The 25,327-nt window shown below is 40.7% G+C and overlaps 1 protein-coding gene across 4 annotated transcripts in view; it reads left to right on the top strand.

The window, feature by feature from the left end:
* The window catches only part of LOC130182938 (histone deacetylase 7-like), a 41,511-nt gene that overhangs the window by 12,788 nt on the left and 3,396 nt on the right, over positions 1-25,327 (top strand). For 2 of the 4 annotated variants that reach the window (XM_056398165.1, XM_056398182.1), the window contains exons 2-23: positions 5,383-5,567; positions 6,137-6,224; positions 6,750-6,864; positions 7,133-7,212; positions 8,184-8,297; positions 8,606-8,703; positions 9,179-9,277; positions 9,757-9,910; positions 11,485-11,714; positions 11,975-12,208; positions 12,881-13,076; positions 13,212-13,345; positions 13,682-13,802; positions 13,889-13,938; positions 15,275-15,382; positions 15,619-15,674; positions 16,959-17,046; positions 17,501-17,620; positions 20,184-20,281; positions 23,600-23,718; positions 24,149-24,282; positions 24,382-24,466. In XM_056398165.1, the coding sequence (XP_056254140.1) occupies positions 5,383-5,567; positions 6,137-6,224; positions 6,750-6,864; positions 7,133-7,212; positions 8,184-8,297; positions 8,606-8,703; positions 9,179-9,277; positions 9,757-9,910; positions 11,485-11,714; positions 11,975-12,208; positions 12,881-13,076; positions 13,212-13,345; positions 13,682-13,802; positions 13,889-13,938; positions 15,275-15,382; positions 15,619-15,674; positions 16,959-17,046; positions 17,501-17,620; positions 20,184-20,281; positions 23,600-23,718; positions 24,149-24,282; positions 24,382-24,466 (2,706 nt within the window). Of the gene's footprint in view, positions 1-5,382; positions 5,568-6,136; positions 6,225-6,749; positions 6,865-7,132; positions 7,213-8,183; positions 8,298-8,605; positions 8,704-9,178; positions 9,278-9,756; positions 9,911-11,484; positions 11,715-11,974; positions 12,209-12,880; positions 13,077-13,211; positions 13,346-13,681; positions 13,803-13,888; positions 13,939-15,274; positions 15,383-15,618; positions 15,675-16,958; positions 17,047-17,500; positions 17,621-20,183; positions 20,282-22,526; positions 22,802-23,599; positions 23,719-24,148; positions 24,283-24,381; positions 24,467-25,327 lie in introns of those variants that run through there. The other 2 variants (XM_056398174.1, XM_056398190.1) reach the window with 2 other exon arrangements.

The raw sequence follows: 25,327 nt of genomic DNA on the forward strand, positions 1-25,327 counted from the left end.
TCAAACATCTGATAATGATAGATTGGCCATATTTATTTTTAGATCTGAAAGAATTGGTTGATTAGTCAGTTAGTTGAGCAACAGGAAATTATCTGGCAACTATCTTTATAATCAAATTATCATAGCAATCATTTTAAAGTGTAAATGCTAGCTAGTCTCTGGTTCCAGCTTCAATAATGTGAGAATTTTCTACTTTTTTCAGTATTCTTATCATTGTAAACTGAGTAGCTTTGAGTTTTGAGTTTTGGGCAGATGGTTGGATAAAACAATTTAAAATTATCATCTTGGGTTCTGAAAAACTGTGGAAGACATCTTTCACTATTTTATGACATTAAAATCGAAACAGTTACAAAGCAAATAATTGACAAATCAATAAAACAATCTTAAGAATAATAAATTTTGAAAATAACTTAGTTGTAGACCTTAAAAAATCAGTGACAGGATGGTAACCAGGCAGTACAGTACATTTTATAAAGTACACCTCACTAAAACTGTAATTAACTTTATATTATATTTAACTTTAAGCGAATACAAAAAAATGAAAATGTTAAGCTTCATTCAAGACAAATGAGAGTCAAAAAATATTATAAAACCTGACCTATATGGACCGTAAAGTTTTGTTCTCATATTTGCAACATATTAACAACATATATGCCATTACTTGAATAAACTGATAACTCCAATATCAGCACCTCACTCATAGTGGTCAGTTGTAGTGAGCTTATTTGCTGTTCACATCCTTTTGCAGGACACCTCATATACATATATGAGGTTGAAGTTATTGACAGCCACTTCCACACACGCCATACGCATACAGAGACATGTGTGGGCAATTGGTAATGCTATTAATACACTTACAAGCGCACACACATGCCACACACTCATCAAAACACGTGGTTTGGTGCTATTAATATGTCGAGAAACAGTAACGCACAAACTCTGTGTCCTGGCACATATGTGCACATGATTACATACAATAACACAAGTGTTTACTGGCAGGTGACACTAAAAATAAACTGCTTCGGTTACATACACTTTAACTTGCACAAAGAACTACAGTGATCATTCAGCAGAAACAAATGGGCACTATTAATACACTTGCACCAACACACGCGAGCACTGATGCACTGATACATGTGTACACAGACCATCAACTGTTGCACAAGCAGATCCTACTTATGCAAACACAAAAACCTTCTATGTACATTCAAAAGAAACAACTGCAAGCTATTAATATCTTGGCCTGTTTAGGATGGACACATACAAGCACACACACACACACACATGGATACACACATTCACTCAGAGATTGATACTCCAGCTGCTCGGAAGCAGAGGGACAGAATGTCCCCAGCAGCTGTGGATTCCTATAAACGTAAGGACGGGGAGGGACGGAGAAAAGGACAGAGGGATAGGTGGCGGGCAGGGAGAGCTGCTTAAGGTGGCCAGCATGGTGGAGAAGCTGTCATAATAATAATCATTTGTAAATACAGAGACCAGTATAAACACAATGAATTTACACTCAGCACAAGTTTTTGTGCTTGATATTTTAATAGAAACAATATTTGTTAATATTTCAGAAGACATTTTGTCCCTGAACTCTTGCTCTTTCTGCTTTGTTGCTCATCTAACTAGGCATGAACCTCAAGCATGCTGCCTGTCTTTATGTATACAAATAGTAACTAGCATTTAACCTGATGTGTGACTTCCAGACTTAACTCCATTCAATACCACTGTGGTGTTCACTCCAGCCCAACAATAAACAAAGCACATTTTAGGGCCACACTGTGGATATAAATACTGCTGAAGGACATCTGTAACTCTCTCAAGCTGCGAAAATGAACTAGTGAAGCCATTCAACCAAAATAGCAGCTTCTGCTTGCCTAAATGAACCAAGAGGATGTTATGGTGCAGGCTAACTTTAGAAACAGGAAGTCACTGTTTCTGTGTGAGTGTGTGTCTGTGTGTGCACAGCAGTAAAGCCTATGCATGTGTGCAGGTGTGTATCTGTGTGTGTGTTAGTGCTACAGTGTGTTACTGCAGAAGGCCCACAGAAAGAGGATGATGGTTGTGAAACGAATATGCTATTACAGAAACCAGAAGTTTGTCTCCTGCCTATTTTTAGCACCAACCAGCAACCAAGCACAAATGAGAGACAGAGAAGCACGCACACAGATCTTATCTATATGCACTTCTCTTATTTTTTAAAATGTTCCAGATTTTATCTTATGAATAGCATTCCTTTTCAAATTTAAAACATGTATCTTGTATTTTTAGAGCACAGTTGATTAATAGGCGACCATAGTAAACTACAATTGTGCTACTTTTTTGTAATGTAATGTTGGAGTGTGCACTGTAAATGTCCTCTTGTAGTTAGCTCTTGGTAATGTGATAAGTAATCAGCAGCTTTTGAAACCCTTTAGGGTCCAGGTTGAGGAAACCTTAACTGTTTAGTTGGCTCTTTGAAAGCACAATTCAGTGACTGAGCTGGTTTTGTGTCCAGTCATATGAGTCACTCTCTGAATCTGCCTCAAGTCACAGGTTCAGTGTCAGTACAAAAACTCAACCAAACATGTTTGTTTGGAAAATTGGCTTTTTCTTTAAAATTGTACAATGATATAGAAAATGTAGCAAATACAATTGACTCAGTGTAGACTGTGTGTCTCTGGGAGCACATTTAATGTCACATTGATTAAAAGGAGTAGAATTCAGATTCATGTTGTTGATGAAGCCTGGTGTTCACAGTATTTTCAGAGTAAAAATATACCACAGGTGTTTCTTTTCTGTTGTGAAGAGAAGTAATACTGACTTCCTGATCATTTCCTTTCTCTCAGGGGAGCTGACTTGTTTGGTAATTGTGTGTTTGTGTGAATGTGTGTATGTGTGTCAGAGAGTGTATGCAGATTAGTCCCCACCACCACCACTGCTAGCACCACCATCCTGCTCCTCTAGTGATTGTCTGATTTCCTTTGCAAACACACAGACATTCTTCAGTAATACATACTGTTCTGCTGCTTCTGGTACTTCCTGTTTTTATGTCACTTTTTTTAATAGTAAAAAGCTTAAAGAAACAAGCTCTTTAAGCTCCAACAGTAACATAGTTAGAGAGGCATAAACCAGCTGAAAGTCTCTCTGACAAGTTTCGTCTGATGTGCTTTGGCTTCCTCGAGTTAGCTGGTAAGGTAGGATTCCTGCTTTGTGCAGAGTAAGAAGTGTGTAAAACAAAGGCATAATGTTAACAATAGGCTTATCGTCTGTGTGTTTCCCTGACTCTATGACAAGCTGTACAAATAATGATCCATCAAAGTTTTAGTTCTCACACAAGAGCTTGTGTATCTGTTTGTTGTTCTGTCTCACACACACAGAAAACATGAAAACACAACGCTGTACCCATGAGCAGATAGTGTTATTATTATGAACTCTGTATTGGGCACCAGAACTGAAACCACTTGGCTTTAATTGTACAATATTATCATGTACTGTAAATTATTCTGGTCTTATTAACTCACCAGATTTTTCTCATGTTCTACTGTGTTTAAGTCTCACTTGACGTGCAGTAATAAGAGCATGGAAGTGTTCTTCAGACATTATTATTTCTCTCTATGAGTCAGTCTTGCTGTTGGGAATGAGGGCCAAATAATGCTGCCTGGGTCTGTACGACTTACTGTCTGGCTCAGACAGGAGGGAAGTTTAGTGACATTTGGGTGCAGCCTGTATGTGCAGGTTTGTTTTGGGTTGTGTTGTTGCAATGCCGATCTTATAATGTTGTCTCTGCAACTTATGGAAGTGTTGCAGGCTTCATTTAAGACTATTTTTGCTGAAGCTACTTTTAACTAATAGTAGACATTGATGACTGAAAACACTGTGTTTAACACTAGAAACACCCTCTACCTGACTTATCTGTATCTGTTTTTGCATTTTGATTTTTTCCTTTTTTTTTTAGTGTGCCTTATTGATGTAATTGGTTTGATAATGTAATCTGTTATTTCTTAACTCATGGATAACTCCCAAAGCAAGTGAATAATTATGATGCAAGTATGTATGATACTGTGGAGTGAGAGGCAGTGTTTTCACTGCAAAATTGTTACTGTGATACAGCGCTGTCCACAACAGTTAGTGTAATTCAACAGGGTATGCCAGTAAAGAAATGTCCTCTTACAGGAATTATGTGAGTAATGTTGAGTAATATTCTGGGTTGCAGTCATTCAGGCGTACGAGTTCAGTAAATTTCCACATCCTTCCCTCCCTCCCACTGTCCTTCTACCCCAGAGGGAGCAAGGTGTCTCCTTCCATACTCTATCTGTCTATTCCTTTGTATCAGTATCAAAACATTCTTCAGCATGTTCATTGGTTTCATCTATCAAGTGATGTGTGGACTTCCATATGTTTTTGTCTTGTTGATATGATGCATCACAAAAATTGAGAATAACCTCTAGTTGCTGTTTCTCAGTTACCATTAGCCTTCCTCTTGTATGTTTTATAGGTCATACCATTAGGCCCATATTGTGCCATTCATGCTACAGTTAAATCAGTCGTGATGAAAAGTAAGGTTACTCTGACATATTTACAATTGCCTTTGGATTGCATGAATGGATCAAAACCTTTTCTCACTCCTCTGCACCTATAAAAAGACATCTGTCTTTAGTTAGGACGTTGAAGCTTGGTTCAATTGTCTCACTTGTGCTAAATTTAGCTTTTTATTTCTTTCATTTTAGTAAAAACCTGGAAGGGGGATGACAGATTGATATACCTGACCCAAATGCCTTGACCACATTATGTTCAAATCCAACTCACCACGCCATTTTTTTCATTCCCTTGTGCCCCTCCAACCCCAACACACACCCCTCTCCTTTTCTTTGCTGAATGCAGTGTTGGACAATGGCCAGTTCACTTGAGGCAGGAAGACTTGAATGAAATGAAATATGACTGGTGAATGTGCAGAGTTCAAGTACAAGTACACATCTGGGCATATACTTATGCCAAATAAACTGAGTGCACTCTTGATCATGTTTATGTAAAGTATAAACAGTAAATGATGCTACAATTGTTCTTTGACTTATTTTGTGAATATCAGTTAAAAACATTCTTCCTCGAGACCTTTTGTGTTATGAACAGAAAATTTAAGATATTTGCTCTATCCTTGATACTCTTCATCAATGATGATGATCTATCTATGACCAGCATGCAGGACATTTAAAAGTCATTACATATTAAAGTAGACTATGATCTATGAAGTTGAAGATACTCCAGAGAGACAAACTGATGTTTCACTCCAGAAATAATTTTCACCTCTCCACATCACCACAAAGCATAGACAAGTGTCACCCTCTATTCACAAAGTGATGTGTTATTCTCTCTGTCTCTCTAACTGTCTCTTTGTAGTGGATGTGATCATCAGCAGTCAGGTTTCATTGTCCATAAGTGGGGAGCAGCCCATGGACCTAAGTGTCACCCAGAGGTTGTTGCATTCAGTTCCAGATTCGGCCATGCTGGCCCCCCGCCCTCCCTTCTTTTCGGGACCCATTACTGCTCAGCATTGCTCCCAGTTTTCCCAGCAACGCTTGCAGGTGAGGAAAAAATTTTGTGTCAGGAGAATAACTATCAACAGTGCTCTCAGTTCTCAGCATCACCACGCATAACCAGGATCAGCCCCTTACTTTTTCTGTCAGAGGCTTAATATGACTGAGTATGCCCATGAAATTTCAAACTCATGTCTTGCCACATCTTGCAACATTAGCACATCAGCAGCATTTTATTTAGTGTACAAGTCCTCCTACCACATCAACCATCAGAACAAGCCAACTGCCTATGCCACACACCTTCACCCAGGTTGAATGCTCATCAAAAATGACCAAGAAGTAAGTCAGATTACTGTAAACAGAGCACCTTCTCAGCATTTGATTCTAATTTATGTGTACCATGGATCAGCTGATTGATGCTGCACACCTAGTGTTCTTTTGTCAAGACATAGGGTTTTAATCAATGTGCAAATCCTGTGGCTATATTCAGCTATATACATGTTTTATCAGTGACTGTAGCTGTTGCAATGTTTGTTCCTATAGTATAAATCTCACATGCATAGTTAAAGCAGATGAGGCTGGTCAGTGTTGATATGTCTTCATGCTTTTCTTTGCAGTATAAGATTGAACAAAGGCAAAGAGAGATGGAGGAGGAGAAAAGAGAAGAGCTACAACAACTGATACGAAAGAATAAAAATGAGCAGAGTGAGTATCACATGTATTGTACTGCACGCGTACTGTAGTGTAGTGTACTGTACCATACTGTTATGTGTTTTCATAGGTTCTCTGAAAGACCATAAGGTTGTTGACGTGCTTTTGATATGAGTCACAGCACACAGTATGTTTCAATGAAGAAGAAGGGGATTTCCAACAGCGCTGTGATGTATTCTCAGATTCCAAGGAAATTTCTCCTCATATCAAACCAAAGTCAAACAAACACTTGTTTCAGGAAACACTTTGTGCTGTTTTTATTTTTACCATGTAGAGGAAATGAAGAAGAACATGACAAATATCCTGCATCCTACCTCTGAAGTCTCTGAACTGCTTATTGATACAACAACAGTATACAGTACAATGTGAAGGAAAACTGCTCAGATTTCAACACCAAAACATTTTGTCTTATTTTATATTATCCGTCCCCATGTTGGCTGCAGGTCTATCTATTGCATGGCTGTACATGATCCAAATCATTGTCTTTTTTCCTTATGGATTTACTTTACTGACTGATAGGTGCTGTAGCCAGTCCCCTGGTAAGGCAGAAACTTCGGGAACATATAATTATGAAGAACCAGCCCACCCATGATAGGGTTACTCCCAACCACACCAGTCCTACTCCAGGATACAGGTGAGACAGACAAAACAGAACTCCAACTCCATACTGTTTATTTTGGTAATACTGCAGAGCTCCAGACAAACAGTATGTTCAAATGGTATTAAAGGGATGGATCAATTGTGAAAAGCTTCTTTAATTACTATTTTGATATTAACTGGTCCCTTCCTTTTCTGATTTTAATGATTCAAATAAATCATCATTAAAAATAAAAAATAGAGCAAATTTCCTCATACCCATGCATGAGTTAAGCAGTCTGTCTAATATTGTTTTGGTTACCTAGGTTACCAGTTCCTGACATGTCCCCAAATACTCAGCCTACACCCTGCGAGCAGCGTAAGGACCTCGCCCTGCGCAGGACAGGTGAGATGCCTCTAGTCTGTGATGGGGTTTCCCACCCTGAGGTGAAAGCTGTGAAGGTCACTGGTGATTTTCCACTTCAGGTCTGTTCTTGTGGTGTGCTCTGTGTAATTTGAGTCAGACATAAAGTCATCTGACTGCATATCTCAGTGGGATACTTTTCAGTGTCTCAGCAAACTGTCATTACATACACATTCTGGGCTAGAGAATGAGAAAGTGAAGGACAGAATGAACTTACACAGTAGCGTCCTTTCTAGTGAGACGAAGGAAACTCATAAAGCAACAGGCCTGCAGGGCCAGAGAGAGACCAAACAGTCATAAAAACAACAGCAACAGTGAGACACAAAGACCAAAGCAGTTACATAACTTTTAACTAAGGTATGTGTAAAATGAACTGCGTGAGAGTCCTGAGCAGGTCTCCCTCACCGTGTGAATGAGAGTGGGAGTGGTTTCATCTCTTCAAGTACCGTACACTAACCATTCAAAAAGCTACTATTTATTTGCGTTGCCCCAGAACCCTTAGGTGCCAGCGCGCGTACACACACCCACCAGTGTTGTTTTTGGCTCAATGACAACACATAGCTGCCTTTTATCTGCTCTCAGCCAGCCACTGATTGATTGTTTTGTTTGGGCTTATTGGAGCCTGACCAATGTAAACATGGAACTTTTTTATGCTATTGAACAGGGTTGAGGTATTTGCTTAGTTCAGCTGTGCTGCAAATTGCTTTAACTTTGTTTTGTTATTAAAATTGAGTGCATTAATATAATATTACTGTGCATTACGGAGTTAATTTATTCCTGCTCACGTACTGTATAAGATGACATTGTTAATCATCAAGTTCTGTGAGTTTGAGAGCTATACGTATGTTTTGTTTTTTTTTGTATTTTATGAAACCTTAGGGATAATTATGTCTGTGTCTGTGACTTCATTTGCATATTCATGTATTCATTTGTGTGTATTTGTGTTTGTACAGTCTCTGAGCCCACTCTGAAGTGGAAGTTAAAGAAACTGATCAGTACAAGGCCAAACCCACTGCAGCGTAAGATCAGTGCCCCTCCTGCTGTCAAGCACAGGACAGAAACTCGGGGTATAGTATCTACATGTAGCTGGATCACTCCCATGATCGTATGCTTCTATTTTATTTGCACTGCAGTTTTATCTATTTCAAGTTAATGCTGGTTTGATACGTTTATTTTATATGTATTACTTTATGGCAAGAAACACTTGAAAGATGTATTTTTAGCAACACGCATCATATGATTTCAACACATACTGTACTACACAGTTTGATTCATTTTCCACTTTGTTATGTGCATCCTTTTGTGCTGTGTGAACACATTTGCTCTGTCATTGGCTGTCATTGATTTATAGGTGTTTTTCCATTCTGTCGTTCAGACTCCTCCCCCAGCAGCAGCAGCACCCCAGCATCAGGGTGCAGCTCACCCAATGACAGCCTCCATTCAGATAATGGGGCCCTTCCAGTGGCTCATGAGGTGAGCCTTTCTTTTATATTAAAATTATAGCAGACTCTCATCCACATTGGCATATAACGAGTGCACGGGTTAAGGTTCAGTGCTCAATTACCCGTTAACACAACACATGGGGCCAAAAGTGTTTGACCTTCATTCATCTCTGTTTTATCTTCTCATCTTGGATTAATTCATTAACTATTTCCTAGAAAACCTTTCGCTTCCTGTTTCTTTAACACTAACAACTTGTAGCCCAACATACTGTAGAAATGATAATGCAAGTATTTCTAAGAGTTTTTCTAGTGATGTTTCCTCTGCACAACCACCACAGCTGAATGTTAATTTGTTTTTAACATTTAAATCTTTTTAACAAGCTAAAATTTCCTTTGTGAAATTTTATATACCTAATGCTCAAACATTTGATGTTTTAATGTTCAAAATGGATGTGATCATTTGTTTTGTCTGTAACCTGTGTAATGACAATTTTAATCTCATTTAGGTTCAGAGGTTGCTGCTGAAGGATGGTAGTTTGGCTCATTTCACCTTGCCTCCCAACCCCACTGCCATGCACAACATCACGGCTGGACTTCCAGCACAGGTGAGCAATGATACCTTCGAGGGTTCCCTACAGTATCAGTATTTAAATTGTTGAAGTTTTATTTGCCAACAAAAACAACAAATAACTTCTTGAATCATGCAATCAATTTAGATACATTTATAGATACATATAGATACACATAGATACACATAGATACATTCATGCCATGAACTTTTGTATCTGAGAGTGAATGTTTAACATAGAGCCTGCACACCTCGACACTTATAGAAACATGCGGTGTATTCAGGTTTTCACTTCCCTCTTGATCTCCTGGTGCTTTCATATCTTGTGAATTAGTCATGTGGTAGTTTACTCACATTGTTAACATTTTTACTGATGAGTCTCTCTGTACATTGCAAACCGCCCGTAAAGCCTTCGCCCTATGGACTAACTCTCCATTTTGCTCATTTGTCTAAGCTGCAACTTCTTATCATGACCTCTCCACTCTTGTATTCTCTTGTGCTCTACTCTCTCCTCAGGCTGACATGCAAGTAGCCAGGCCATTGGCAGTATCGGGTCTGCATCAGGTCTACTTGCCTGTGGAAGGAAACAGTCAAGCCTTGGCCCAGCGCCTGCAGCCTGTGCTCATACTGGAACCACATACTGGACTGGTGCACTCCCAGTTTGTCTCTTGTGAGTTGTGCAACTGCAAATGTGTTGTACAGCAGAAACAGAAACACCTCAATATGCCCTTATACAGAACACATTCTAATGACAACACAAAGGAACTATGCATTTGTCAGTGATTTTAATTATGGTGCCTCTTTACCATAAAACTTTATGGGACTTTATTAGATTTTGTTTATTAACATGTCGGTTAATAGTTGACATCTGTATTGAAAGAAGAGAAGCACTATTTTATTTTTACGTATTTTCACATTTTTTGTTTCAGTTTCACATTGTTTTCATCAAAGTCCTATCACCACAGACCACTGCAATAACCAGTAACCAGTAACTATTAATACACATGATAGACTTTTTTCACAGCACACGGTTTTACACATTTTTGCAGGAAAAGCACAAGAGTAATTAATAACATCAGTACCACTCTATTTAGGTGTTCAAGTTCAAGGTCCTAGCATTGTGCATCCACCAAGGTCCTGTTCAGACCTGGCATTAACATGTGTCTCAGGTGATCTGATCACGAGTGGACAGCTCCAAGTACAGATGTGAATGCACCCAGGACACATTAAGTGCACATTTGAGATCCGATCACTCAGACCACATTCGTAGGTGGTCTGGGCCACATGGCCACCTTCTTTTAGCAGTGTGGACACATATGTGTCCTGGGCCACATTGAAGGACCGCCTACTCAACTGACATCCTCTGCCACAGTCTTATCCCACCACAATTTCATTATCCGAAAATAGTTTTACACTTCTCACAGTGTTTCCCATACATTGATTTATTTGTGGTGGCCCCAACAATATTAACACTGACCACCACATGTAGAGTTTTTTTTTACTATATGAAATGGCTACAACCTTATTTCAGTGTGGAGCTGTACACAGTACATTGATTCTCTCTCTCACACACACATATGCACACATATTGTCAACATTTGTATTTGCTTACAGTGTGAGTGAGAACAAGTGGTCACTTAAGATGCATGTGAAGACGCATTTTAATGCCAGGTGTGAACTGACATACTTAGAGCTGTACACTTGTAATTGCATCGCCCGAAATGTCAATGTTAATGTTAATGCCAGTTCTGAACAGAGCCTGAAACATCTTTTGTGAAAAACATCTATACATTTTCAATCAGTTAATTAAACCCAAACATTAATGTCCTCTATCTTGTGCTACATTTCCTTTTGCCTCAATATAATAAACAGCACAAGGGCGCCCTCTGTCTGGCTTTTGATGGTGATGCAGTTTAAGTAATAATACAGAAATTTGCTGTGAATGCAAACAACATTATCATCTGTGAGTTCTACAGTAAAACTAAAATATTTTCTAAAAAGGTATTTTCCCTTACACATTCCCTTATGCCTCATTGTTCTCTTTCCTTTTTCCATTTTACTTTCCTTCATCTTTTTAGATGATTTTTTCTGCCCCTATTTTGTCATGTTTATTTCCACTTGCTTCCTCTTCTTCTTCTTGTGCATCTTTATTTTTTTCCTCAGCTATCCCATGTACCCTTTTCCCTCTGCCCTCATCTTTATTCCCAGTTATAACCTGTTACTCTCTCCTCCTCCTCTCTGCAGTTCCTCTGCAGCAGCAGCAGCCTCACCTGTCTTCCCCCTCCAGAAGAGAAGGCGTAGTCAACTTGCCATTGCACAGACCCGTGGAGCGAACACGCTCAGAGCCACCACCCTACAGCCACTCACCCTTCACTCTGCATGCCAGCCAGCACTCACACACTCAGCACCAGCTGCTTCAGCAATACTACAAAAGCGGGCTGGAGAGGTTCAAGCAGAATGCACACCTGAGCAAGGTGAGAAGAAGCAGGCGTGGACACATATATGTTAAACACAATAAACAGACCAGTTAGTTTTAATACAGGGGTCAGTTAAAAGCCTTATGAGGATGATTCTGTGGAGTCTTTATATGGAATATGCATGGATTTACCCCTGTAAATAAACCTTTTCTATTTATTTATTTATCTATTTATTTATTCAATATTTGACTTAATTTGAAAAATTCAATTTGTTATTATCAACTTGTAAAGACTGTAAAACTTTTACCTTATATTAGCCAATGAGCAAGTCCATTGAGAAGCCTCGTCTGACACAGATCCCATCGGAGGACATGGACCTGGAAGAGATTGGATCAGGATCTGGTTCGAGACCAGGGTCTGTGTGCGGCTCCGAAACAGGCTCAGTGTGTGAGGATGGCCATCGCAGGAGACAGAGCACTGCAAGCACAGACTCAGTTTATGGCACAGAGTCCACAACCTCCTCACGGGAGAGCTTGATCGAGCCCGGTCAGGTACTAATATAAATTCACTGTGACATCTTAGCAGAGCTTTATAGAGAGCTTTCCAGAGGGATTATGTATTACATTTCCCTCAAGAAAATCTCTTTAATGCTTCAATGCGCTTTTTGGAAGAAAAAGTATGTTGACATGACAGTGGTGTAACTGGTTATATGTAGTACACCTCTGCCATTCTGATGAGTATCCATTAACAGGAGGGACAAGATGTGCATATTATGCCCTCTGGTTAAGCTCTTACAGTATGATTGTAGAACAGTTGTCTTTAATATTTAGAGTTCAGTTTTTAATGAATTAATTATTGATCGTGTAACTAATGACAAAAAAAAAGAAATTGTTTTAGAATTGTAAAATTCATACTCCCAGTGTTCATGTACATGAATTGCCTTGTTTGAACCATGTTATTGACATCAGAGGGCGCTGTAGCTTCATTTACACAAGATGAAAAAATTGAGAGTTACAGTATTGTGGCAATGTATTTGGCAGTGCTGCGTTTTCTTTATCAGTTGCTTGTTCTAGACAAGCAGTATTTAAATTGACCAAATAATGAGTCTTGCAATGTACTGGAGAGAGAAACTGGAGTCTGTGGAATTTACTCTAGTTAGTCTTTGCCATGTGCTGCTTATGTTAAACGCTCTTACATTCCTTGTTCTTTTCTGGGAACCACAGAGGCAGGTGATCCTTAGAGCAGGTCTCCAGCTGGACCCCCTGAGTGTGCCTGCCCTAATTTGGCCTCACCAGCCTCTGGTTCGGACCCGGTCTTCCCCAGCCTCCACCTCCCTGCCTCCTCCACATCCACCCACCACCATACCTTCTCTGTCATTATCCAGCCCTACTGCAGATGTCCAGCTACGTTTCACCACCGGTGAGTGACACATATTTGATCAGGAAATTATGCAAAAAGCAATGAATGCCATTAACTGCTCACAGATTTTGGTTACAATACATGTGCAATTAAATCATGAAATACTGAAGGAGAAATGTTTGTGTGTATATCTAGGTCTGGTTTATGACGCCCAGATGCAGAAGCACCAATGTACCTGTGGTGACAACAGCCGCCACCCTGAGCATGCTGGGAGGGTCCAGAGCATCTGGTCTAGACTGCTTGAAAGAGGCCTCAGGAACCAGTGTGAGGTATGGCACAAACATGCACACACACGCGCGCACACACAGACACACACACACACACACACACACACACACACACATACAATGGTTTTTTCTATAGATGGTCTTTCTATAGATGTGACACCTTACCCTTACACTGACTCTATTCTTCACTACTAAATCCCTAACCCTAACAGGCCAGGATGTCCACACAAATTTGTCCACACAGCCATGCACACATGTACGCACACGCTACATGTACTTAAAGATGCATATTAGTATGATATTATATGCAATATATATAGTTGTGTGTGTGTGTGTGTGTGTGTGTGTGTGTGTGTGTGTGTGTGTGTGTGTGTGTAGCGTATCCGCAGTAGGAAGGCCACTCTAGAAGAGCTGCAGTCGGTCCATTCAGAGAAACATGTGCTTCTGTTCGGCACCAACCCTCTCAACCGCCTCAAGCTGGACAACCGAAAGCTGGCTGGTAAAATCAACAATAATGATGAAGAAATTCATCAGTAAATTAATTCATTAATCAGTGATATTCATGACATAAATTATCTCCGGCAGGAATCCTATCTCAACGAATTTTTGTGATGTTACCATGCGGAGGAGTTGGGGTGAGCACGCGCACACACGTACACACACACACACACACACACAGTGGTTTTTCTATTGTTGAGATGACACTCACTGACATAATGCATTTCCTACCCCCTTACCCTAACCTTAACCGTCACAACTAAACCTTAACCTAAATGTAATTCTACCCTTAACCCCAAAGCAGCACTTTTGACGTTGTGAGGAACAGCTAAAATGTCCTCACAACAATGGTTTCTAATTGAAATCTGTCCACACAACTATAGAAAGACATTTACACATGCATGCACACACACACACACATCACACACCCCTTTAAAACCAGTCATGTGGGAATCTTTCCACTTATCTAATTGCATTACTGAACAGCAAACATTACACGGCTGATTATGCCTCATTACACAATTAAGCTAATAATGCTACAAATTGCTAATGCTATTGTTTTTGGCTAAGATGACTTTGAACCCCAATCAGAAATCAAAGGCTGTACAAAGGTGAGATGTGGGAGAAAGAGAAAAGAAGAAGGGAAGAAAGAGGGCACACACAGAGACTGCAGCTTGGAGGGGTGCATGCCAATGAAACTGGATTTTATTTAGAGGGAATGGGTCTGGGCAAACAGGGAATGTTGTTTAAGAAAAAGTAAAAGATAAAATGTGAAGGTAGCGGAATAGATTAAATTCAACAATGGACAATGAGAGAAGGAAAAATTGAGAGGATAGAAACGGACAAAAGGCATTTTCTCTTCTGATTTGACAAAACAGATAATAATGCCCACAAGAAACTTGTAAAGCACAAAAAGAAGAGAGGAGACAGATAAGTAAGGAGAGGAGAGGAGGTAGGAAAAGAAGAAGGGGGCTGGGTGTCAGTTGATAAGACGACTGATCTGCCTGGATTTCCGGCCCTTGGCTGGTCTGGTGAAGAGAGGTGATTGGAACAAGATGGCAAAGTCTGTGATAAAAGAAATTCCTCTGATTTCATTGTTCCACCACGGGACACCACCAGAAATATGAGTCTTGAAGCACGGAGTAGCAGAGAAACACAAGACTGTTTTTTTACTGAGAATAGATGCAACAAACAGAAAGTGGAGTCCTCTCAGCAGTTGTTAGCATCCACAGAAGTCCACTGTCACACATTCAAAATTTTTTTCACACAACAAGAATATACCACACTATAAGAATATTTCTTTGTGTAATTTATTATCGCAAAACAAGGCATTTCAGTTTTGATGAGTCTGAAACTAAAAATGCAGTAACTTTCTAACCCTTCAACAAAGCTCATTTTAATTGCATCTTCATTTAACATCTGTGGCTGACTTTTGAACTTACTTTACTTGTCTCATCACTGTTTTACTGACAGGTAGATATCGATACAATCTGGAATGAACTTCACACATCAGCAGCTTCCCGTATCGCTGCAGGATGTGTCACAGACCTGGCACTGAAAGTCGCACAAGGAGAGCTAAAGGTGTGCCCTTCTTATCAAGTACTTTATCATCTCTGACATGTGTTTTCTCAGCGTGCTGTGTTACTGGTTGTGGGGTAAACACAATAATATACAGTATACTTTGGTAACTCCCCTGGATATTTCAGCTGTTGACTGTAATTTAAACGTATTTACAGCAACATAAATATGCAAACCTTTTAAAACTGTTTGATTTATGAAAGCAGCAAGGTGTTGAGGGTTTTGCTCTCGTCTCACAGAATGGCTTTGCTGTGGTGAGGCCCCCTGGACACCATGCAACCCAGTCCTCCCCTCAGTAAGTACAGCAGCATGCACACACACACACACACACACACACACACACACACACACACACACACACACACACACACACACACACATACCAGGAGCCAGGAGGTCTCAGCAAAGTGTTTCAAAGGATTTATTACAGATCAGCTACACTTCTGAGCAAGAGAGAGAGTTAGAGGGCCCCCGTGTCTCTCTCTTAATGTGTGTGTGTGTGTGTGTGTGTGTGTGTGTGTGTGTGTGTGTGTGTGTGTGTGTGTGTGTGTGCGTGCGTTGATGCGTGTGTGTGTGTGTGTGCGTGTGTGTGTGTGTGTGCGTGCTACCTGCCTGATGCCTGAGGCAACCTACCTCCTCCACTCAATTTCTTTCAAGCTTTCAGGACACAGAGCAAAGCACCTCAAAAGAACTGTGTGTGTGTGTGTGTGTGTGTGTGTGTGTGTGTGTGTGTGTGTGTGTGTGTGTGTGTGTGTGTGAATTTGTGTGAGCGTGTGTACTTGTGTTGTGTGCATGGGTTTGTATTAGTCTTTGATAGGAGGCATTAGCCAAGTAACCACACTCAGCTGGGGCTGTGTGTGCTCAGCACTGCCTGACACTGGTTATTTATGGGATGATAATGACTTTTTCTTGATGAGTAGAGTTTGAGCAGCATATATGATATACCGTCCACGCACACACTCACACAAAGACACTCTTGGTTTACGACCCGTGCTGACACTGCCACCTCCAACATTCCTCCATTGTTTTTGATACATCAACACTTTTTTTTCATACCTTTACTGTAGACAGCGAGTGTTGAGGGTACTGCTGTGCCAAGTTGTGAGTTCATTTCTCTGAAATGATCTCACACGTCCTGCCAGCAATTCACACTATGTTATCATTTGGAACGTGGAGTGAATTTTATGATAAGCATAGTTTTCTGTTTGTCACAAAATTTGTGGTTTCTGCATTTCAGAGTACAGGTTTTTAGACTCAGCACAGTGGTGTGCTATGAAAAGACATTTTTCTTTGTCAGCAGTGAAAGATGAAATACAAAACAAGTTGAAATGAAACATCCTCATTTCTCAAATATTTGTAGTAAATGTTTGCGTGGCAGGAGTTTCGTTCTATGACTTGTACTGGAGTCAGTGCTGTGACTGTCACAGCCTGGACTGAATAGCCACCATATGACACCAGATAACTGGAGAAATGCCTTTGAGGTTCCTAAGGTCCATATGGTGATTCTATGATATTAATTTTGTGAAGATGTCCTGATAAACACATGTGGCTGCCTTTGTTCCTGTCTGTTTGTCCACAGGGGCTTCTGTTTCTTCAACTCTGTGGCCATCGCTGCCAAGCAACTCCAACACAAACTCAACGTCAGCAAGATCCTCATCGTTGACTGGGTGAGGACCCACCACATGACCAGCACCACTGGTCCCCACATGGGCAGGAATGAAAACACATGCACAGGCATACAAATGTATCATGGGCACGAATATGGCCCTAGAAGCAGAGCAGCCCTGTACAGTAGCGCTGCTATATATCACTTTTTCATTTAGACACCGTTATCTCTGTTCTCCATGTGTGATCTGAACTGTCACGTATGCTTAGAATAGTCACACACACATCATATGAACACAGATACTGATCAGCAGCCAGGTGATCATCTCTGTTCACCATGTGTGTGCACACAGGCCTGCAACATGTCTTTACACACGCCATGCTCTCTGACATATGACTGCATCAACCACTAATTACTACCTGTTTCATCGAAAAGCTTTTAGATTAAAACACATTTACCATTGACAGAGAAAATCTGTGCTGGTTTTATTAATCTGTCATTCATTCGTTGTCCAGGACGTTCACCATGGCAACGGCACCCAGGAAGCTTTCTATAACGACCCAAGTGTGCTGTACATCTCTCTACACCGCTATGACGATGGCAACTTCTTTCCTGGTAGTGGACATCCCAGTGAGGTAGTTACAAAACAGTCCTCCAAAGCAGTGGTGTGTTTTTCTGCTTTTGTTTGTGTTGTCATGGTGATGTCTGGGTGTTTGTGTGTGTCTGCATATGCCTTCTTGTGAACATGATAACTTAAGCCTAAATACATATAAGACAGGTTCTCTTTGTAGAGTAGTTTCTGGATAGCAATTATCCCGATTTTACTCTGACTCTTAAAGATGCACAGTTATAGTAATACCACCCATGTCTCATGTGAAGATAGATATGAATATTTGGTAGTTATGTGATTCCATTGGGACATTAGGGAGCTCAGGAGCCTCATGTTTAGCATTTACTTGTCAAAACAAGAAGAATGATTGTAACAATAAATCCAGGAATTATCTACATGATTTAAGCCCTAATTATAACCTAAATGTGTTCATGATGATTGATTTTCGTGATCACAGAGTCTGTCCTGCACAGGGAAAAAGTGGGACCGGTTACTATAGATCGCACTGTACAGGGCTTGGGGATTAAAATATCTTGCCTCCGATTGGACCTCAGACCAGTCAGAGTTGTCATGATTAGAACAAACACATTTTACTAGTACCACTGGAATCTAAACAATGTGATCCAGTAATTTGAGCTGGTTACAGGATAAATCAGAAGTCAAAGTGCTTCTCATGAATTTAATCTGAAAATGGCTTAAAGTAAATCATTTGAAAGACAATTTAGAATGTCACGTTAGCTTGTTTACCTTTGTCCATTGTCACCGTTGCATTGTCTTTGTTAGCAAAATAACTTTTTGATATATTCAACATGAAATTTCTACATGCTGCAAGTGTGTTTATCACATTATGTTTTGGTGTATCCACCGTAGGTTTAATTCCCTAGATCATTTGAAAAATTGCATGGTTTTGGATGTCAGAACCTTACAACAGGATGTGTACTGTGGAATTGCATGCCTTTGTTTGCATACAGGAAACTGGGATGCCTATGAATTCTGCCTGCGGTCTTACCAGAAACCAAGTGTGATGACTATCTCCATTCAGATGAATTGACCCAAACCCACGGTGGTGTTAACCACCCATCCAGTCCCCCACATCCCCTCCTCATAGTCCCATCCTCCTCCACAATAATAAGAGGATAAAATAGTCAATGTTTTCCCATAAAATCCCCTGATGAGGGACGGTACATAAAACGCTTTGCTGACTTGGATGTGGCTTTGCCTAAAGTGGCCCCTCAACCTCTGTTGAGCTGTGTGGTAAACCTCTGGAGTCTTGCTGTCCCCCGTGTAGGTATATAACACACCATGGGGTAGGGGTGTGATGTCATAGCTATAACAGAGAGTGCCGCGTACCACACAGAAACCAGCAGAGGCCTAATCCAGTCCAGCAACTCTCAAAACATGAAAGAGAGAAAGAGGACAGAGGAGCACAAGAGACTTGGAGCAATAGCAGGAATTATTTGTGTGTGTGTGTGTGTGTGTGTGTGTGTGTGTGTGTGTGTTTGTGTGTATGCGCGCGCGCGGCTATGTGTGTGTATCTGTGTGCACGTGCGTGTGCATGCGGGTACATTACCAGTTGGCAGAGGACAGGAGGCCTCATGTGTTTTTCGTTTGCCCTGTGAACATCCCGTCCACTGAGAGAAGAATGGAGACAGACGCTCTGTGATGCTCATCAGCATTCTTTCTCTTTCAAACATCCTCTCACACCCATACACACGCACATACACACACACACACACACACACACACACACACACACACAAAGGAAATTACCACGCCTTGTTGCCAAGAGTGTGTCAATCAACCTCCTCATTCTCCCCTCAAACTGACACATTGACTGATGGTGAAAGGCTCAGAGAACGGCTAAATGGCTGCTAGCAGGACTACAAAGAGAGAGGCAGGAATCCTCCTTCCAAGACCCGGGCCTCAGTTCACTCTGCCCCAAGTATGTGAGGTCAAACTGAGATGAGCTCCATCGAGTCCGCTTGGCATTTTGAGAGTAGACACCAATCTCAGTACAGCTAAAAATCCTCTAAAATCATATACAGGATATTGTAAAATGTACATGTAAATCAGTAGTTTAGAGAAGTACGCCATGTTAGTTTTATATGACATGTGATATGCAAATACATACATTTTTGATATGTAAATAGAACATTTTACAACATACAGTGCATATCAGCAGCAGTTTCCAAATGTGAAATATTTTCCAGTATAGCTTTTGCCTAAAGCTTGGGAACCATAAACGGGTGTAGCTCTGTTGTGGCTCCAACTGATTTATAAGGCCATTTGACAAATTGTATCAAAATCAAAATGGAGAGACAGGGGTGTTGAATTAACAGCCATCCGTCTTTCATTTAGGAATCATAATCACTCCCTGGTGTTGCCTTAAAGAGATGCAGTCACTTTCCCTCAATTGCTGCAAGTTTTGCAACAGCCGTGCTGATTTTGTGAACATTTGACGCAAATCTGTCATCGTCACACAGTTTCTCAACTTTCACTGGGACTCATTAACTTTCTTGACGTTCACAAAGACTTCTTTTTCTCACTCTCTTGCTCTCTCACCTCCTCCCCTCTCTCCCTCCATCCAGGTGGGTGCAGGTGCAGGCGAAGGCTTCAATGTGAATGTAGGGTGGACAGGAGGTTTGAACCCGCCGATGGGAGATGCTGAGTACCTGGCTGCATTCAGGTAAAGATTTAAGTCAGCCTGTCTCTGTTTGCCCTATTATGTGTCTCTCATACTGTAGTGCTCAACAATTAAAAATCTAACATTCAAGGTCTGCAGTGGTATTTCAGCATGTTCAAACACATTTGCTACAAATTAGATATACCTGCCTACATTGCCGTTGACAGTTTACCAAAGCATAACACAGTGTTCATATTGGTGAGTATGTTTGGTTACTTGTAGACCTTCTAGACAGTTGTCGGCTTCAATTGGTGTCATTGCAATATAAAAATCAACTTTCATAGACTTCCAACTTAATATAGGTAATTCACCCCTGAGAACATTATATTGGCTTTTATTTGTCAGCTAAACTACAGTTACTATCTTGAAATGATCGTGAAAATGCAACTGCACCCAGTAAAATTTAAATCCAATCAAATGCATAGATCCCCGTCTTCCCTCCCACCCAAAATGATTATTCAACAGGCGTCTGTAAATCAGATGAGTTACACTTCTGTCAAGATTGTTATTCAGGTCAGTTTAGCTAATAAAACTGGCAGATTTAGAATAAACACAGAAAATAGCCAGGTCACGAAAAAGCACAAAACATTATTTTCATGAAGAACAGGAAAATGAGGGGTTTTTTTCCATGAATGTGAATGACGTGTGTGTGTGCCAAGCGGATAAACAGTAAGCCATTATTTTTCTCTTCCTGGTTTAAGCCCATTCTCAAATTTTGGAGCTCGTAACTTCTCATCTGCACTGGAATACAACACTCTTTTTTTATTACACTTGTTCTTACGCTTTTGTGTACTTTTGTATAATGCTATAATGTAATGTTGGATCTTATTCAGCATCTCAAGTAGGTTTCACATCCGATCCCTGATTTGCTCTGTAGCATGACAGTCATGAGTGTAAAGTCTTTGATTTAAGGTTTTTGCAGTGATAACCCTAAAACTAAACAACACTAAAAAACACACCGATGTGTTCATGAAACACCTTTGCTCTCACCACACTTCTCTTTTCATTCAAGCCATTTTTCCTGAATGAATATGGTTTGGTTCTGCTCTGCACAGTAATGAACTCAGAGTATTTCTGTCAACAACACTGGCTCACCACCAAATGATTAAACAGTATGTGAGCTCTACATGGTGCTGCATGCAGCACACACAGTGGGTGGGCCCCTCGTCAAAGGAAAGATGCTAATGAGCTAACCCATACTGGTAAAATCCATAGACCCAATAGGCAGGCTCGGAAACACTAAGTCCAGTGTTTACTGGAGCCCTGGATGCTAATTAAGAGACAACGGGTCCTTTCCTGAGCAGGCGTCTGGTTTTGGTATTTTTCATCCAGTTTGGGGAATGGCAAGTGTTTTCATGTGTAAAACTTCCTCAGTTAACCACACTGTAGTACTGTACCGTATTGTGTGTTACTCCTAGGAACTTTTCCCCATATCAAAGCTCTGTGGCGAAGGAGTGTCCTGGTGGTCCAGTGGTTTGAGGCACATTCCGTGTAGCTGTGATATCCGGGGTGCATATCCGGCCAGTGACCTTTGTCATATGTTATCACGGGGAACAACCCCTTATTTACTGCCACTGTGAACTATCTAATTAACAATAAAATGTCATCTGGAGTTGCAAAGTTGCAGCAAGATAATCAAGGTTTAATCAAGACGCAAAATGCACGAAAGAGCACAGAAAAACACATACTACACAAATGTTTGAATAAGTTTTCAGTAAACGCTGCCACCATTCTGTGGATTAACTGGTACGAATAAATGCATAACACACTATACAGACAAAATTTAATGCATCATGAATTCATGTTTATGCAATTAAGTATCTAGTCTGGTGCCAGTTCTGTAATTCAATTTGAATACATAATTTAGACAACAGAGGGTTCCAGACTGTGTGTTTCTCTTTGGGATGGAACAGAAGAACTAGCCAGAGTGCGGCTGTTGATGATGTGTGTCTCTGTGTTCGGGTGTGTTAGTGAAAGGGGAAATATTGTGGTTGAGAGCGGTGGTAGGACTCCAGTACAATCAAGAAAAGCTCAGCTGCGTTGAGATTAAGTGTCATGACGTAGTGTGTGTGTGTATATATGTGTGGAGGATTACTAAGGTGGTCAGAACCTAAGGTCAGTGTAATCACCGGTAGCACGGCACACACGCGTAACATCCAGTTTCAAAGGAAGAGCATGCGTATATGTCTATTTTGGCCTGTGTGTACCATGCATGGGTGCATGCAGATATTTTCATGTGTATTTCTAGGTGGCTACTGACAAATGACAGACTATGGAGGAGAGGAGAATGCAGCAGAGGAGAGGAGAGCAGAAGAGAGGACAAGAAGTGGGGGGTGCATTGTTAGGGAATCCAAAGGCGGCGTAATTAGGCCCAATGGATCCCAGATGGCTGGCTGTCAGTGACGTGAGAAGAGGGACGAGCTCCTAATAGGAACCAGACCCACACAAGCGCCTTTGAACTGCCGCTGAGAGAAAGAGAGAGAGAGAAGGAGAGAGAGAGAGAGAGAGAATCAAACGCGGCATGGACCATGCGCTCTTGCTAAATAACTGGCAGCAGGAGACGAGAGGAAGTGAGGAGGAGAGCATAGAAGCGAGGAAAGTGGTCTACCCTGAGTTGAGTATACAGCATGTGGGCGTCACAGCCCAGATATGTCAAGGGTCTCATTTTTATCTGCTTGTGTCATGTGCAAAAACAGAAACTCTTCGGTATTAGCCACCTACCTAAAGATGTGAATTTGAGTCTTTGCTCAGACTGTTTTTTTCATCTTTATATATCCAGGAAAGGTTTGCAGAGTACTCATGCTTCTTTTTTGCACACATTCACACCTGGGAGCTACCCCACCTTCTGGTGTTGGCTACTTACCAGGAGTAGGAGCGGATCAAGAACAGAGATCAAGCACTTGGAATGTGGCCTTTGACAATTTATCTTTCATCATTTTCAAACGGAGGGAGGTTACAATGAAGTAAATGTTTGCAGTTAACAATCCAGAAAAAAAATCCTGTTTCGTACACGTGTTCCCGTTTCAAATCAATCACCGTAACTATGCCATGATTCAGTCTGATTTTTTTAAATTTTCAGGCAACTTAAAATTCTGTTCATTACAATAATAAATCTTTGTCAATCTATTCTGATGTTAAATCAATTGTGCAGTGACTTCCTCGCTCACGGTATTATATTGTACTCACTCGGTTCTCACAAATCATAAACACCTGTTGAAAACATGATATCTTATACTGTATGTACTCTTTCAGCTACACCGCCACGCGTCTTAAATGAATGCAACATAACATACAGTGTTTGTTTCCTCTCGTCCTCCTCAGAGCCGTGGTGATGCCCATTGCCCACGAGTTTTCCCCCGATGTAGTGCTGGTGTCAGCTGGCTTTGATGCTGTTGAAGGACATTCGTCATCACTGGGAGGCTACAAGGTCACAGCCAAGTGTAAGGCTCAGTCAGCCCCTCATTTCCATACAGCATATATTCACATTTACATAGTCGCACACAGAAGTGCAGTTTTGATCAAAACAATCCTAACTTCTTGAGTACAACGTGGGAAAGGAATTATTGTTTTGTAGAGTGATTTGAGATTTTATTTTGTTTTGGGAACTACTTTTTAGTCTTGAAATATGGATTACACTTGTGTCTCATAAATCTCCTTGAATCATTTCTATCATAAAAGATGAGCAGTCTTATGAATAGAACTGAATTGCATCTTCAAGGCCGGACTCATCTCTGTGAACTATTGGTGCGATAACAGCATGAAGCTGAAGTGGAAAATAAAGATTCCTTTATTCTCATTAATCCACATCTACAGATAAATTGCTGACCGGTCAATATCTGGCTCAACCTCTGTATGTGTGTCTGTTTTCAGGTTTCGGCTTCCTCACCCGTCAGCTCATGTCACTGGCTGGTGGTCGGGTAGTGCTGGCTCTGGAGGGGGGGCATGACCTCAAAGCCATCTGTGACGCCTCTGAAGCCTGCGTCAGTGCCTTGTTGGGCATGGAGGTGAGATGTGTGCGTTGTGTTTGTACATATATTTTTGTGCTTTTGCAATATATACAGTACGTTCAATCCTCTAACCACTTATTCCGGGTTGCGTCCCAGGTGGAGCCACTGTCCCAGTCTGTGTTGGACCAGAAGCCTTGTGAAAACGCTGTCCAGTCGCTGCAGAGAGTCATCCAGTTTCAGGGTGAGAACTGACTCCTCAACACAACACAGCCTGAAGCCTCAGTCCGAGGGTTTACACTGAGAAAAATACATGCTAAAACATTTTTGAATGTTTTTTGTTGTATTGAGTCTTAAGTGTGGAAAACATTTAGAAACAGGAGAAAAGTCTTTCTGTATCTAACGTCTAACCTTTAAGTGCACGATTTCTCTTTTTCTCTCACCACCATCATCTCTTTCAGTAGACTTTAATATCGCACTCTCTCAGTTGCAAAAGTCACACACTTTTGAAACGTCACAGTAAATATGTGATGTAAATGTAAAAATATTTCCATCAGTTGGTTTGAAGTGAATACATGAATAAACTGATTTTCAACTGGTTGTAATTTGAAGATGAGATCAAAGAAATCCACTTGTTACTGATGCTCCAGTTAGTAACCATACCAGTATGTTCAACATCTTGGACGTGGGAGAAAGTCCATTTTTATTGATACAGCCCAAAATCAATGAAATTAAGAGCAACAGAGAAGGGACTGTAAAATTTCAATACAGTTATATGGAGATTTTAATCTCTGTATATTGTGCTACTATTGTATTGTTTTATTTTGCATCAAAACAGCCATGTATTGAGTATTATTATTACAAATTAGTTGATGAGAAAAGATTTCTCTGTGTTTCTAAGAGCTGTTCAGAATTTCATCTTCACATTTCTGTTCTCTACAACTTTAGTCTCTTTATTTCTCCACTCAGCAATCTCTCCCCTCTGTCTCCTTATCGGTCCTGCTCTCTGTCCACCTCTCCTCCTTTACATCCCTGTCTCCCATCCCTCCCTCAAGCCGTCCCACACACACACACACACACACACACGCACACTCAAACACACACA

Source organism: Seriola aureovittata, chromosome 2, assembly GCF_021018895.1.
Source record: "Seriola aureovittata isolate HTS-2021-v1 ecotype China chromosome 2, ASM2101889v1, whole genome shotgun sequence".
Lineage (NCBI taxonomy): Eukaryota > Metazoa > Chordata > Actinopteri > Carangiformes > Carangidae > Seriola > Seriola aureovittata.